The sequence below is a fragment of the Hyla sarda genome, chromosome 2 (assembly GCF_029499605.1).
Source record: "Hyla sarda isolate aHylSar1 chromosome 2, aHylSar1.hap1, whole genome shotgun sequence".
Classification (NCBI taxonomy): domain Eukaryota; kingdom Metazoa; phylum Chordata; class Amphibia; order Anura; family Hylidae; genus Hyla; species Hyla sarda.
In genome coordinates this window covers 406,554,461-406,569,593 of record NC_079190.1, presented here as the reverse complement: position 1 = coordinate 406,569,593, position 15,133 = coordinate 406,554,461, and the positions used below count along the sequence as shown (strand labels likewise).

The following is a 15,133-nucleotide window of genomic DNA, read 5'->3' as shown; positions in this document are numbered from 1 at the left end:
TATTCACAAGGTCGTGTGACACAAATGATATTCTTCAATAAATCTTCGGTGTAGACGTTAGGCAATGTGAGCGGAAATATTTCAGCTTAATTGGTTTTAATGTCACCATCTATTTTGTCATCAGTTTTTTTACATCCCCTTTGAAAAATGAATGTTGTCATCCGTTCTTACTCCCTTTTTGTCAAGGCACAACAGATCGTTGGATTAGACTGATGACAATAGCTGATTTTTTTTTTTTTGTTAAACTGGATAAATAAGACCTCTGTGACCTATAGACAGAACCCTGCTATATTTTACTATTATACTCACAGTAGTGATCCCTCAGGTTGCAATATTTTTTAATTTGCAATGGTCTTTTCTGTACCATTGTAACTTGAAACCAGATTCTACCTACAATGCTACGGACAGTCCAGATCTGCAAAACATTTCAATTGCTGGAAGAACTGGCCACTGATTTACAGCTTCCAGGAAGCTTTCTTACTTTCATATGTAAGGACTTGCTTTAACTGTATTAGTTATCTGCTTTTTTTTTACTTTTAATCCTTTTTTACTATTTTTGGATGATTTTGGGGGCTTCAGAAGCAATTACCAGATTTTTCCAGAGTTATGTAACATACAATGGTCGTGGAACGGATTGTAACTTGAGGGAGCACTTTATTTCAGTCATCAGAAAGTAACAAAATCAGTAGGACCTATAATAAATCCAATTTTATTGGAGGAGACGTGCAAATTCCATATTTGTAAGGTTATGCGCATGGGGAAGAAAATCCAGGCTGGGATTATGTATTAAATGGGAAAACACGGGGATGACTGACATAGAAAAGGACCTAAGAGTTTTAGTTAACAGTAAATTTACCTGTAGTAACCAGTGTCAGGCAGCTGCTGCCAAGGCAAATGAATCATGGGGTGCATCATTGTATAGGTGGGGTGCATAGATGCCGAAGACGAAGTAATAATTCTACCACTGTACAAATCACTAGTCAGACCACACATGGAATACTGTGTGCAGTACTGGGCACCAGTGTACAAAATGTCCAAAAAAAGATATAGGGGAGCTGGAAAGGGTTCAAAGACGGGCAACCAGAGTAATACAGGGAATGGAAGGACAACAATACCAGAAAGATTATCAGAATTAAAGTTATTTAGTTTAGAAAAAAAGATGGCTAAGGGGTGACCTAATAACTATATATAAATATATTAAGGGGCACTACAGAGATCTTTTCCATGACCTATTTATACCCAGGGGGCATCCTCTTGAGCAGTGGTTCCCAAACATTTTTTGCGTACCCCCTTTTCGAAAAAGGGTACCCCCCTATATTAGCTGCATGGTTTTACTTAGAGGAGTACTGTAGTGCAAATCTTTATTATTCCCCTGTGCCCGGGCTGCCAAAAGTAAAAAAAAACTAACTGACTCACCTGCTGATGTTGCCCCCTTGCGCTGAACTAGAAGTAGTCAGGCACCGGAGGACCTGGACACTGATATCTGCACAACTGGGGAACATCGTCAGGTGAGTCAAAGTTAGTTTTTTTTTTTTTACTTTTTGCAGCCCAGGGGAAGAATAAAAATTATGGGGCAATTGACATCAGCCTAATAATGCTTTTTTTTTTTTTTTGCCTTCTTCTGGATCAACACAGTAGGGACCCAATAGGGATAAAGGTTGAACATCATGGTCTTTTTTGAAGTTCTTTGCGAACTATGTAACTATATAAAAATAGACCAAAATGCAATAGGTGTGAAAGGATATGCTGCATTAAAATAATAATGTTTTCTTGTAGGGACAAAGCTGGTGGCTATGGTATACAGTCTCTTGGAGGAATGCTAGTAGAAAGTGTGCATGGTGACTTCTTAAATGTAGTAGGATTTCCCTTGAATCACTTTTGCAAAAAATTGGCTGAGATATATTACCCGCCACCCAAACAGTCCATACACAGAGAGAAGCATGACTCCATTCCATATGTTGAGAGTTTTGAGAATCTCAGTGATGTCGAAAAAGACTGCCCTTCTCCCAGCAAGACCTGCGAAGCAAAGAAAGGCTATCAAGATCGTGTTTTTAAAGCAGCTGGCAGTTCTGGATCTTCCCTGCCCTATACTCCAGGACTTCAGAATGGCGTTGAAGAAAGTCCTAAACACTGTGCTCAGAAACTGTCAAAAATATCTGACCTCATTGATGGTTTCAAGGCATCGAAGGTAATGTAATTTTTTATCATGCTGAGAGTTAAAGTCACAAAGCAACCAAATTCCTTAGAATTTAATAAGGCATTTCGTGTGTTGTTGTTTTTTTTTTTGCAGACCACTGACTTTATAATGATGGCCTCCTGAGGATATTGTTGACAATGATATTTAAAGGATTGGCCAAAAATGCAATGGATGAAAATGCCTGCTAGGAAGTCTAAAGTTGCAGCTTGACTTCGTGCATTTTTCTATGCCATAAGTAGTACCCTGAAACAAAAACAAATAGCGCTCCATAGCGTAGTATATCAAAATAGGGTAAATGGAAACAGTGCAATCACGCTTAGCCGAAATAGTTGTACAAACCATGCACAACAATGGTATGAATGTGCAATGGTTAAAAAAACGGCCCGCCTGCAGCCTGCCTGCCCCAGAATCATAGCCGTAAACAGGGGAAGGGAAAACCTCTAGAGGATATGGCGGGATTTTCACAGCAAAATAAAAGACCAAATATTTTATTAGACCACAGTGCAACGCATTTCTTGGCTCAATGGCCGCTTCATCAGGCATATCAGGTATTATAATAGAGTTACTTAAATAGTAGTAAATCTAACCCTTAATAGCTAACAACTAATAATATAAGCCATTTAGCTTATGCAAATATATAAATCAATACATAAGTATGCTGTACACTGGCGCTGTGGTATTTGTACTGTATGTGTGTAGCAATGGAAAAGGAAAGTCTATCAGCTCACCCAGTCTTCTCCAAGGTATATAAGAATGTAGCACAATACACCTGCACCAGCGGGAGCTTCGGATGATCTCTGAGGCTAGGTCCTCAGGTGAGGCAATCAAGAAGGAAAAAAGGAAGTTCTGGCTCCCAAAGCTGGGTAAAATTCCAGGTTTATTTCTTCATGTAAAGATCCAGTGAATGAGCAAAGATAAAAACATAGAAAAGTAGCACAACACAAAAACACACTTTTTGTGTTGTGCTACTTTTCTATGTTTTTATCTTTGCTCATTCACTGGATTTTTACATGAAGAAATAAACTTGGAATTTTACCCAGCTTTGGGAGCCGGAACTTCCTTTTTTCCTTCTTGATGTGTGTTTGTATATGTATATAATATATATATATACCCGTATTTATCGGGGTATACCACGCACCGGCCTATAACATGCATCCTCATTTTTCCAAGGGTATTTGGATAAAAAAAGTTTTTTACCCAAATATCCGTGGTAAAATGAGGGTGCGTGTGTGTGTGCATATGTATACCCTTATTCTGGCCCAGCAGAAGCGCGGCTTTTGCGATTTCAGAGACCGCTGTCGCTGCCCGCTTCTCTCCCCCTGCCTTTCCTGGGGTCTAGAGCCCTGCTGCCGCCGCTTCTCTCCGCCTGGCTATCTAGAGACCGCCGCTGCCCCATTACCTCCCCCATCCCCAGTTTTATAATTACCTGTTCCCGGGATCTACGCTGCTTCTGGCTCTGGAGGCGTCCTTAGCTGTCACTCTGCGCCGAGCCACTGACGGTGACGTCGCGTTGAAGACGTCACTCCTCATTGCGCAGCGCATAGCAACAACGCAGGAGACCGCCGGAGCCAGAAGCAGCGTGGACCCTGGGAACAGGTGATTATAAAACCGGGGATGGGGGAGGCAATGGGGCAGTGGCAGCGGCGGTCTCTGGACCCCAGGATAGGCAGGGGCAGAGAAGTGGGTAGCGACGACAGGTCTCTGGACCTGCAAAAACCACTGAAGTTCAATTATTCACTGATTTAAAGTAGTGGTTTATCGGCGTATAACACGCAGATAGACTTTAGGCTAAAAATTTTAGCCTAAAAAATGCGTGTTATATGCCAATAAATACGGTATATACATAATCAGAAAACAAGGAGGAAGAGCAGCACACCAAAGTAACCAAACAAATGCAGTGGGTGCAAGCAGACTCAGGGACCCCGGTCTTGGGTCCAACACTGTACATACAAGGAAGGTGACTACAGCACACCGGCGTATTCAAAGCAAAGTAATAGCTTTATTTCACAAATACAAGGACAACGTTTCTGTGGTCTCACACCACCTTTTTTTAAGCCAAAGTGCAAGTGATCCAATGAGGTTTAAATATACACAGTCATGTGATTAATTCATTTGCATGCAATATACAATAATTAGATATAAACAAAGTATAAAATACATTACAAGAATGCCCAAAAGTGCAGACATCAACATTAGTTGTTAAGTTGTGAATAAAGTGCATAAAAAAGTTACACATATAATATCATACAGAGATATAAGGGCTCACAGCTGTAGATATTGCATATGACTAATTATATTCAGGATCGGGCGGTGTCAATCCAAACTTACTTATTGCCAAATTGTATAGTGAAGTCAGGTGGTAAAGTATCTAGAGCACCAGAAATGAACTTTTGCCCCTGATTTATAGCTGCATTAATATCAATGAGTTGTTTGTAGGGCTGGGCGGTATACCGGTTCATACCGAATACCGACATTTTTGTGTTGCACGATATGAATTTTAACCCATACCGCAATACCGGTTGGGCCCCTCCCCCTCGGGAATGAATGAATGAATTATCAGCCCGCTGCGCTGTCCCCACATCGGGGAACTAATCACAAGTCACCCGCGAGCGTTGTTCTGCCCCCCAATTAATTATCAGCCCAGCGCTGTCCCCATCGGGGTAAATACTGATATGTCACCTGCCCTCTGCCCTCCTCATCCTCATGTTTGTTGCGGCCGCTGGCGCTGACACTCTATACCAGTAGTCTTCAACCTGTCGACCTCCAGATGTTTCAAAACTACAACTCTCAGCAAGCCCGGACAGCCGTTGGCTGTCCAGGCATGCTGAGAGTTGTAGTTTTGCAACATCTGGAGGTCGGCAGGTTGAAGACTACTGCTCTATATTGTGTGGTATCCCTATGCCCGGGCTGCAAAAAATAAACAAAATAAACTTTAACTCCCCTCCCGTTGGTCCGGTACCGGCCTCACCTGCTTCCTAGTGAATGGAACGTCGGACAGCCGTCAGCCTATCACCGGCCGCATCGATGTTCCGCCTCGGCCACTGAGAGTGTGAGCCCACTGTCATGTAAGAAGCTGCCCAGAGCTTCTTACATGACCGTGGGCTCAGCCTATCAGCGGCCGAGGCGGAACATCGCTGCGGCCGGTGATAGGTTGACGGCTGTCTGACGTTCCCATCCCTAGCGTAAGGCTGATGTCGGAACATGCGTGAGTTTATTTTGTTTACCTTGTGTCTGCGCTGGAGGCGGCAACAAACAGCACGAGGAGGGCAGCGGGTGACATGTGAGTATTTACCCCGATGAGGGCAGCACTGGGCTGATAATTAATTTTTGTTGGTGGGGGGGGCAGAATAGCGCAGCGCTGATAATTAATTTGGGGGTGGGGGGAGGAAATACCGTTATATACCGTGGAACCGCCGAAAGTTACAAAAATATTGTGATATGCAGATTTGGTCATACCGCCCAGCCCTAGTTGTTTGCTACAGTAGCACCTGCTCAAAGGGGGGGGGGGGGGTAGGGGTAAATATTTCCTCTGCCTCTCCATCAGGTTTGCTAGATACCACAGTAAATAGACCAATGGAAGCCCTGCGACTCATATTATTGAATTGTGATACATACGTTATGGTTGGATATAATATACTGAAAAGTGCCTTTAGACCGGAATGTGGCAAAAACTAAATTCTGTTAGTCCACCACAAGGCCAATAGAGGGGGAGCTCATAGATCAGCATTTTTAGAATGCATAATAGTAGCAGATTTTATGTTAACATTTTGTAAATGGTGCATACTCTGCTATGACAGATTAATAATTCCTAATATGTGATATTCAGCATTTATCTAGACCTGGATTTAATGCATTTTAGTAGATTATAGTTACCCACATTTTTTAGCTTATAAAGCCCCCTTCATGGTGCAAGTGTGTATGCCAAAATAGTCCAAGTGCATGTGTATATTTAACATATTATGTGGATATTAACTACAGAATATTCTATCCTGTAGCAAAATTGTATCTTTTAAAACCTAATCGGGCAACCTAAACCTTGCAGGTGCAGTGCGGAGATGAATGTCGAGTGCTCTGATTTCCTCTACTTGTCTTCTGTTTACAGACATTGTTTGCAGCATCTAAACTGAAGGTCTTTGATAAGTTGAAAGATAAAGGTGCGCTGAAGGCCATGGAAATTGCGGATAAGATTAATGCTTCTGTACATGGAACTGAAAGGCTTCTTGATGCTTGTGTTGCCCTTGGCCTGCTAGAGAAAACTCATCAAGGTGAATCTTAGTGGTAATTTATTTCTATGTAATGTTATAGTCTTGAAGACCTTAAAATGAGAGCAAGAAATCTATCAGGATATGGGAGCATTCCTGTGCGCAATTGATTTTCACAAGGGAAACAAATATTGCTAAACTTCAAACTAGTTGTCTTCTCCGACTCAGCTTACAGTTTAATTTTTGATGCCTGGTTGCTCACATACAAGGGGAAATTGTTCAGTTTAGATCTCCACATAAAGGGTCCCAAGTGCTATATAGGTAACATTCAATCGCCTCTTCGCTTTCTTTTCACTATGCAGCACTACTCCCAGCCCAGTACTTTGAAGGAAGTGTGTTGCATTTCTTATGGTCCCTTTCACCTAGGGCAGTGGTCTCAAATTTTGTCCCTTCAGATGTTGCAAAACTTCAACTCCCAGCATGCCCGGACAGCCGTTGGCTGTCCGGGCATGCTGGGAGTTGAAGTTTTGCAACATCTGGACTAGGGATCGATCAATATCGTTTTTTTAGGGCCCATACCGATAATCGGTGGAGGTTAGGGCCGATAGCCGATAACTTATACCGATATTCCGGTATAAGTTATCGGCTATTTATCCCCCTGCGACAACACTGCAGAACATTGATTTAAAGCGGGCGCTTTAAATCAATGCACTGCAGTGGCTTTTGCGGTGCCATAGGCCGCCGCCACCACCACCCGCTTCTCTCCCCCTACCTGTCAGGGTGGTCCGGGCCATCCATCCTTCCTGTAGTGTCCGGCAGCATTCTGGGTGGAGGGTGAACCCGTCCGGGCTGTCCTTCTTCTCCGGGGTCATCTTCTCCACTCCGGGCAGGCTCCGGCCTAGTAACGCAGCATAGACGCCGCTGAGCAGTGACGCCCGTGCGCAGCGACGCACCTGAAGTCACGGCGTAGCGGCGTCTATGCAGCGTACTAGGCCGGAGCCTGCCCGGAGTGGAGAAGATGACCCCCGGAGAAGGACAGCCCGGACCGGTTCACCCGGAATGCCGCCAGACACTACAGGAAGGATGGATGGCCCGGACCACCCCCATTACAGGTAAGTTAAATTTTTTTTATTGAGTCGGAGGTTGGGGGAGGTGCCTGACCGGTATAGCGGTATGGGCAAAAATCCATACCGTGGGAGACCGCCCAGCACTACGGTGGGGGGTGCGACGCGGTGCAGCGGATGGGGGGGGGTGCGGTCGCGGTGCGGGGGGCGGGGCATTATCGGCTTATCGGCAAGGTAATTGCCGATACCGATAATGCCCAAAATCGTGATTATCGGCCGATAATATCGGCCATACCGATAATCGGTCGATCCCTAATCTGGAGGGCCACAGTTTGAGACCAAGGATCTAGGGATTGGTGAAGCACAGTGGTTGGCACCACCCAGATCTGATAGGAAGTTCTCATATAACCATGCCTCTAAATAAATACCATGCAGGCAACCCCTCTGAATAAAGTGCATCCTTGGCTGCCTGCGTGGTAGCCTCAGAGATCTATGCCAACTCTGAGCTGGCATAGATTTTCACTACAATTTTTATGCCTGAATAAAAATGCTTGAATGGGGTTTTCGGGTTGCAATATATTGGCTTCTTATCCTTAGGATAGGTCATCTATATCAGATGATTACTGTGCCAACATACAGCACCCTCTGCTAAACAGCGGTCCAGCAACTCCAGCAGAGATTTTAAAGGGGTATTCCAGGAATTTTTTATATATATATATATATATATATATATATATATATATATACTCAACTGGCTCCAGAAAGTTAAACAGATTTGTAAATAACTTTCATTTAAAACATCTTGATCCTTCCAGTAGTTGTCAGCTGCTGAAGTTTAGTTGTTCTTTTCTATCTGACAACAGTGCTCTCTGCTGACACCTCTGCATGTCTCAGGAATTGTCCAGAGTAGGAGCAAATCCCCATAGCAAACCTCTAATGCTTCGGACAGTTCCTGAGACAAGCAGAGATGTCAGCAGAGAGCACTGTTGTCAGAAAGAAAATAACAACTCAACTTCAGCAGCTGATAACTACTGAAAGGATTAAGATTGTTTTAATAGAAGTAATTTACACTTCTGTTTAACTTTCTGGAGCCAGTTGATATACTTTTTTTTTTTCCTGGTATACCCCTTTAATGTTATCCTGGCCTTCAGTCTTGATAAACTCAGTGGTAACCTTGTCCCGGCTCTATTTAATAAACCCTTGGCGGTAGAGGTCCTGGAGTAAGACTTTAAAGGGGTACTCCAGTACTGAACAACTTATCCCCTATCCACAGGATAAGGGATAAGTCTCTGATGGTGGATGGTGTCAACCACTGCACAAATTGGTGGTTGATGTGCCCTTTCCATGCATTTCTGTAGGAGAGCTTGAGATACACGAGCGCTTTGTCTCTGGCTCTCCCCAAAAAAATGAATGAAGGGATCATGTTGACTAGGGGTCAAGTCCTGGAAAAAAAAGTGCGGGAACTCTTCCACATAATGGCTGGTCCTGCAGGACTCCTGCTAATGGGAACGGTGTCCCTGCTGTGGAATAAGTGCAGGAACTTAGTTCCCGTGTGTTCCTGCGGGACTTGAGCCCTGATGTTGACCACTGCGTATTGCTGCTACATGCAGACAAAGCAGGGCACACGGGCAAAGTAGGAGGCTGACTCTAAGGGCGGTCAGTAGCGCATCCGGATCTAAACAGACATTCTATTGTAAGGATAAGCCATTAATATATGATAACCAGAAAGCTCTTTTTAATCACTATTAAGTGGTTGGCTATTATTCTCTTACTTACCCACACGTAGAAGTTGGTCACCCAGCTTTTTAATTCCTAGCAAATACAAAAAATAATATAGGAAACAAAACAATATTTGTTAAATAGCTGATCATTGTGTGTTCATGAAACATATCTCAAACAAATGAAAGGAGTTTTATTTAATGACAAATATGCTTCCCCTGAAGTATTGCATGAAGTCATTGCTTTACGGACTGTAAACGTAAAGCAATATCAGAGATTTTAATGTTATCCTGGACTTCAGTCTTGAAAAACTCAGTGGTAACCTAGTCCCTAGAACTTTTTGACTACAAGTTATATTAGACATGTCTAGGGGCACACTGACGCTCCAACCTTTGCGGCTCAACCCTTTTTGGTTACACGTTATAAAAAATCCCATTTATATGCAGATCTTACTAAATTTCATTAAATTTGAGTCAATTGAGTGTACTGCCTCCCGTGGGATAATATTCAACTCTTTAACCCCTTAAGGACCAGACCCATTTTGGCCTTAATGACCAGAGCGTTTTATGCACATCTGACCACTGTCACTGTAAGCATTATTAACTCTGGGATGCTTTTACTTTTCATTCTGATCCAGAGTTAGTTTTTTCGTGACATATTCTACTTTGTTAGTGGTAAAATTTTGTCGATACTTCGATGCATCATTTCATGGTGAAAAATTCTATTGAAAATTTTGCATTTTTCTAACTTTGAAACTCTCTGCTTGTAAGGAAAATAGACATACCAACTAAATTTTATATTTTGATTCACAAATACAATGGGGGAGATTTATCAAAACCTGTGCAGAGGAAAAGTTACTGAGTTGCCCATAGCAACCAATCAGATCACTTCTTTCATTTTTAACAAGGCCTCTGAAAAATGACAGCAGCAATCTGATTGGTTGCTATGGGCAACTTTTCCTTTGCACTAGTTTTGATAAATCTCCACCAATATGTCTACTTTATGTTTGCATCATAAAGTTGACATGTTTTTACTTTTGGAATACATCAGAGGGCTTCAAAGTTCAGCAGCAATTTTCCAATTTTTCACAACATTCTCAAAATCAAAATTTTTCATGGACCAGTTCAGGTTTAAAGTGGATTTGAAGGGCTTTCTTATTAGAAATACCCCACAAGTGACCCTATTATAAAAACTGCACCCTTCAAAGTATTCAAAATGACATTCAGTAAGTTTGTTAACCCTTTAGGTGTTTCACAGGAATAGCAGCAAAATGAAGGAGAAAATTCAAAATCTTCATTTTTTTACACTCACATGTTCTTGTAGACCCAGTTTTTGCATTTTTACAAGGGGTAATAGGAGAAAAAGCCCCCCAAAATTTATAACCTAATTTCTCTCGAGTAAGGAAATACCTCATATGTGTATGTGAAGTGTTTGGTGGGCACAGTAGAGGGCTCAGAAGGGAAGGAACGACAATGGGATTTAGGAGAGTGAATTTTGCTGAAATGTTTTTTGGGGGGCATGTCGCATTTAGGAAGCCCCTATGGTGCCAGAACAGCAAAAAAAAAAACACATGGCATACTATTTGGGAAAATACACCCCTCAAGGTACGTAATAAGTGGTCCAGTGAGCCTTAACACCCCACAGGTGTTTCACGACTTTTCGTTAAATTTGGATGTGTAAATGAAAATAAAAGAAATTTCAACTAAAATGCAGTTTTTTTCCCAAAGTTGCCATTTTTACAAAGGGTAATGGAAGAAAATGCCCCCCAAAATTTGTAACCCCATCTCTTCTGAGTAAGGAAATACCCCATGTTAGGACGTAAAATGCTCTGCGGGCAAACTACAATGCTCAGAAGAGAAGGAGTCACATTTGGCAAGCAAATTTTGATGAAATGGTTTTTGGGGGGCATGTCGCATTTAGGAAGCCCCTATGGTGCCAGGACAGCAAAAAAAAAACACATGGCCTCATATGTGTATGTCAAGTGTTCGGCGGGCGCAGTAGAGGGTTCAGAAGGGAAGGAGCGACAATGGGATTTTGGAGAGTGAGTTTTTCTGAAATGGTTTTTGGGGGGCATGCCACGTTTAAGAAACCCCTATGGTGCCAGGACAGCAAAAAAAAACACATAGCATACTATTTTGGAAACTACACCCCTCAATGTAACAAGGGGTACAGTGAGCCTTAACACCCCACAGGTGTTTGACGACTTTTCGTTAGTCCGATGTGTAAAAAATGAATTTTTTTTTTTTTCACTAAAATGCTGGTTTTCCCCCAAATTTTACTTTTTTACAAGTGGTAATAGGAGAAAATGCCCCCCTAAATTTGTAACCCCATCTCCTCTGAGTATGGAAATACCCCATGTTTGGACATCAAGCGCACTGCGGGTGCACTACAATGCTCAGAAGAGAAGGAATCACATTAAATTTTGCTGAAATGGGGAGGGGGGGACATGTTAGGAAGCCCCTATCGTGCCAGAACAGCAAAAAAAAACACATGGCATACTTTTTTGAAAAATACACCCCTCAAGGAACGTAACAAGGGGTACAGTGAGTCTTTAACACCCCACAGGTGTTTAATAAATGTTCATTAAAGTGGGATGTGAAAAGGAAAAATTAGATTTTGTACACTAAAATGCTGCGGTTACCCCAAATTTTTCATTTTCACAAGTGGTATTAGGAGAAAAATGTCACCGTAAATACATTTCTTTGGAGTAAGGACATACCTCATGGAGTAAGGACATACCTCTGGGCATAAACTGCTCTGCGGGTGCACACAGGTCTCAGAAGAGCAGGAGCGCAGTCAGGGGCCTTGAGCTTCTGCATAGCTGCCTAAGGAGCCAGGACAGCGTACCCCCCCCCCCCCTCAAGGAGTGTTACATGGGGTAAATTACTAACAAGGGGTACAGTGGGACATAAAATTATAAAACAGGTTATGTTCCCAGAATGATGACCCAGAGCATAGCCAAAACTAAAAAAAAAATGTGTGGCCGTCTCTAACCTGTTGCTTCAAATGCACACCCTGCTCAGGTGGAAAGAGAGCGCTGCTCATTTGAGGCAACATAAAAAAGTCCCCGATGATAGTGACTCAGTGACCCATGACCCATTTTTGGAAAAAATACCCCCAGAGGTTTTATCAGGTTTTTTTTTTTTTTTTATAAAATAGTTTTTGGGGCAATTTAGTGGTTTTATCGGGTTAAAACTTGGAATTTACTCTGGACTTGGTACATTGGGGTCAAATTATGGAAAATTTTAATGAAGAGGGAAAATTAAGTACTCCTCGTGTGATACTCCCTGAAGCAATCCTTAATACAGAGGCCCGGATATTCGGGGAAAGTGTCACATTGAGTGGTGGTGTCCTTCCGTATCGCCCTCTTGTAACACACTTTGCATCTTTTCTGGCACGATCCTGGCACCTATAACTTCAGTTCCTTGGGAAGTCCAGCCTGCTCTTTCCCGATCACCAAAGATCAGGACCTTTAGGACTTCTTCTTGGAACTGAAGAAATGTCCCTGTGTTGCCAGCGTACTGTGACAGTACAAAAGAGTTGTACATGGCAACCTGTACCAAGTAGACTGCAACTTTTTTGTACCATAACCGTGTTTTTAGCATGGCATTATATGGCTTGAGGATTTGATCAGAGAGATCAACTCACCCCATATACCGATTGTAGTCCAGAATACAATCGGCCTTGGGGACCTTTGTTGTGGTACAGGGACAGGTGAGCTGCCGTTACCATGAATTGTGGTCAGCATAATGACATCCCTCTTATCCTTATACCTGACCAGCAACAGGTTTTCTTGGGTAAGGGCACGGGACTCACCCTTGGGCATAGGTGTCTGGAGAAAATTTAAAGGGAGGCCTCTCTGGTTCTTCCGCACGGTCCCACAAGCGGAAGTGGATCTGGCGGCAAGGGATGTGAACAGAGGGATGCTGGTAGAAAAGTTGTCCACGTAAAGGTGGTAACCCTTATCCAGCAATGGGTGCACAAGGTACCAAACAATTTTCCCTCTAACACCCAGAGTGGGGGAACATTCTGGGGGTTCAATACGGGAATCTCGTCCCTCATATACTCTAAACTTGTAAGTGTACCTGGAGGTACTCTCACAAAGTTTGTAGAGCTTGATGCGATACCGCGCCCGCTTCGAGGGAATGTTCTGGTGGAAGATGAGTCTCCCTTTAAAGCTGATTAGAGACTCCTCTACCGAGAGCTCCCTGAGGGGTACGTAGGCCTCCAAAAATTTGGCCCCAAAGTGATCTATGACCGGCCTCACTTTGTAAAGCCGGTCATAGGTGGGATCACTTCGGGGTGGACATGCCGCATTATCAGTGTATTGGAGGCATTTCCGAATGGCCTCGAACCGCCTCTGTGTCATGACTGTACTGTAAAGCTGGGTCTGGTATAGGCCGTCCCTGCTCCAGTACTGTCTGACACTGGGCTTTTTGCCCAGGCCCATATGCAGCAGGAGGCCCCAAAATGTCCTCATTTCTGCTGCATCAATGGCGTACCATTCATTGGGGGGGCGGAGAAGTATGTAGTGTGTGCTTGGTGTAACTTTATGTTTAACGGTGTGATTATAAATCACACACCGTTATATGGGGGGGGAGGGGGGGGGAACGCTGCAGCCTAAAAAAAAGGGTGGCAAATCGCATCACCCTGAACCACTAATAGGGCCCGGGTCACGCTGAGAAAACGTTTGGTGGAGTTTGGTGGGTCTTACTGGTGTGGATAGGGAATTTTAAAAAAAATGGTAGTACCGGAAACGGGTTGCATAACTATATTCCGGTCTGACCAATTATTGTAATCTTCTCGACATCATTGCAGACAGTACAATAAAACAATAAATCTTCACACAATGGCAGCCCTTAGAATTAGTATTTTCAAATAATGGCATAAGTTAATTATTTAGGAGAGTTACATAGGCTTGTGTCATCAAATCTATCTCACCAGCTGAGATTTCTTCCAAATATATGGACTAGGTGCTTCATCCAGCTTTAAGATGACCGCCTCTGTTAGCTTCTTCCAGCCGTCATTCTCCTACTTCATCTTGGAGGCCCTGTATCCTTGTGCCCCCAAGCTCCCTTGTATTGGACACCCCCAGTTCTGTTTTCTCAGTGCCTCTTATGCTCAAATTATGGGCATGTCTATGATAATTGAAGGTATTTCCTTTATAAATGAGGGCGTGTTTATTTTAATTGAGGATGTGTCTTCTATTACTGCCTGTCCATAAACATACATAAAAGGTTTATTGCGAGTATATTACTCCTCCCTTGGATGGGTTGGCTGAATATTCATTAACTCGTGGGTGTATGCTTCTTCTGATTGAACATTACTTGTATTCATATATGGCCTTGTTCATCCCCACGCTACCATTATTCCCCACACTACTTGTGTACCAAAATAGTATGTAGTATGTCATCACATGGTTTTTCAGTGACAGCCTGTAACCCTCTAACACATGGTTAGTCTAATGTACCTTGATAACTTGAATTTGGATATTTTCAACACGTGATATTGTGTATTTGAAAAATACCATTCATCATTTTTATCAGGAATAAGTTGTTAAAGGAGTATTGTAATGCCCCCAAAAAAATAGCAGAAATAAAATAGAAATCGCAGAAATTGACCCGCTGCAGCCCGCCGTCCATCCTGGTACTTCTGGGTCCTGTACGTGTGCCTGTGATGTCAGGAAAGACGTTACCCATCAGGCCTTGCTGCAGTCCCACGGCTCACAAGCCCTCCCTGATTCTCACTCCCCACCCCGTATCTAATAATGTAGTACGCCCCCTGCTGCCTACCCCTGTCTCACGCCAATGCAGGCTGAGCTCCCCCTGAACATATGAATATTGAGAGATGGGGAGGACCCGACTTGCTGCAGGGAAGGCCAGCACAGAGTGCTAAAGATGCTGGGTCCTTGCACAAAATGGCGACGAGAGGCAGCATACAGGGGGTCGGAC

General features: G+C 43.2%; 1 protein-coding gene across 6 annotated transcripts in view; it reads left to right on the top strand.

Moving 5' to 3' along the window:
* ASMTL (acetylserotonin O-methyltransferase like) overlaps positions 1–15,133 on the top strand; it is an 88,433-nt gene that overhangs the window by 48,689 nt on the left and 24,611 nt on the right. For all 6 annotated transcript variants that reach the window (XR_008889009.1, XR_008889008.1, XR_008889007.1 and 3 more), the window contains exons 8-9: positions 1,777–2,188; positions 6,300–6,462. Coding sequence is in view for 3 of the 6 variants with exons in the window: in XM_056558793.1 (XP_056414768.1) it covers positions 1,777–2,188; positions 6,300–6,462 (575 nt within the window). In the remaining 3 variants the exon portion in view is untranslated. The remainder of the gene's footprint in view (positions 1–1,776; positions 2,189–6,299; positions 6,463–15,133) is intronic.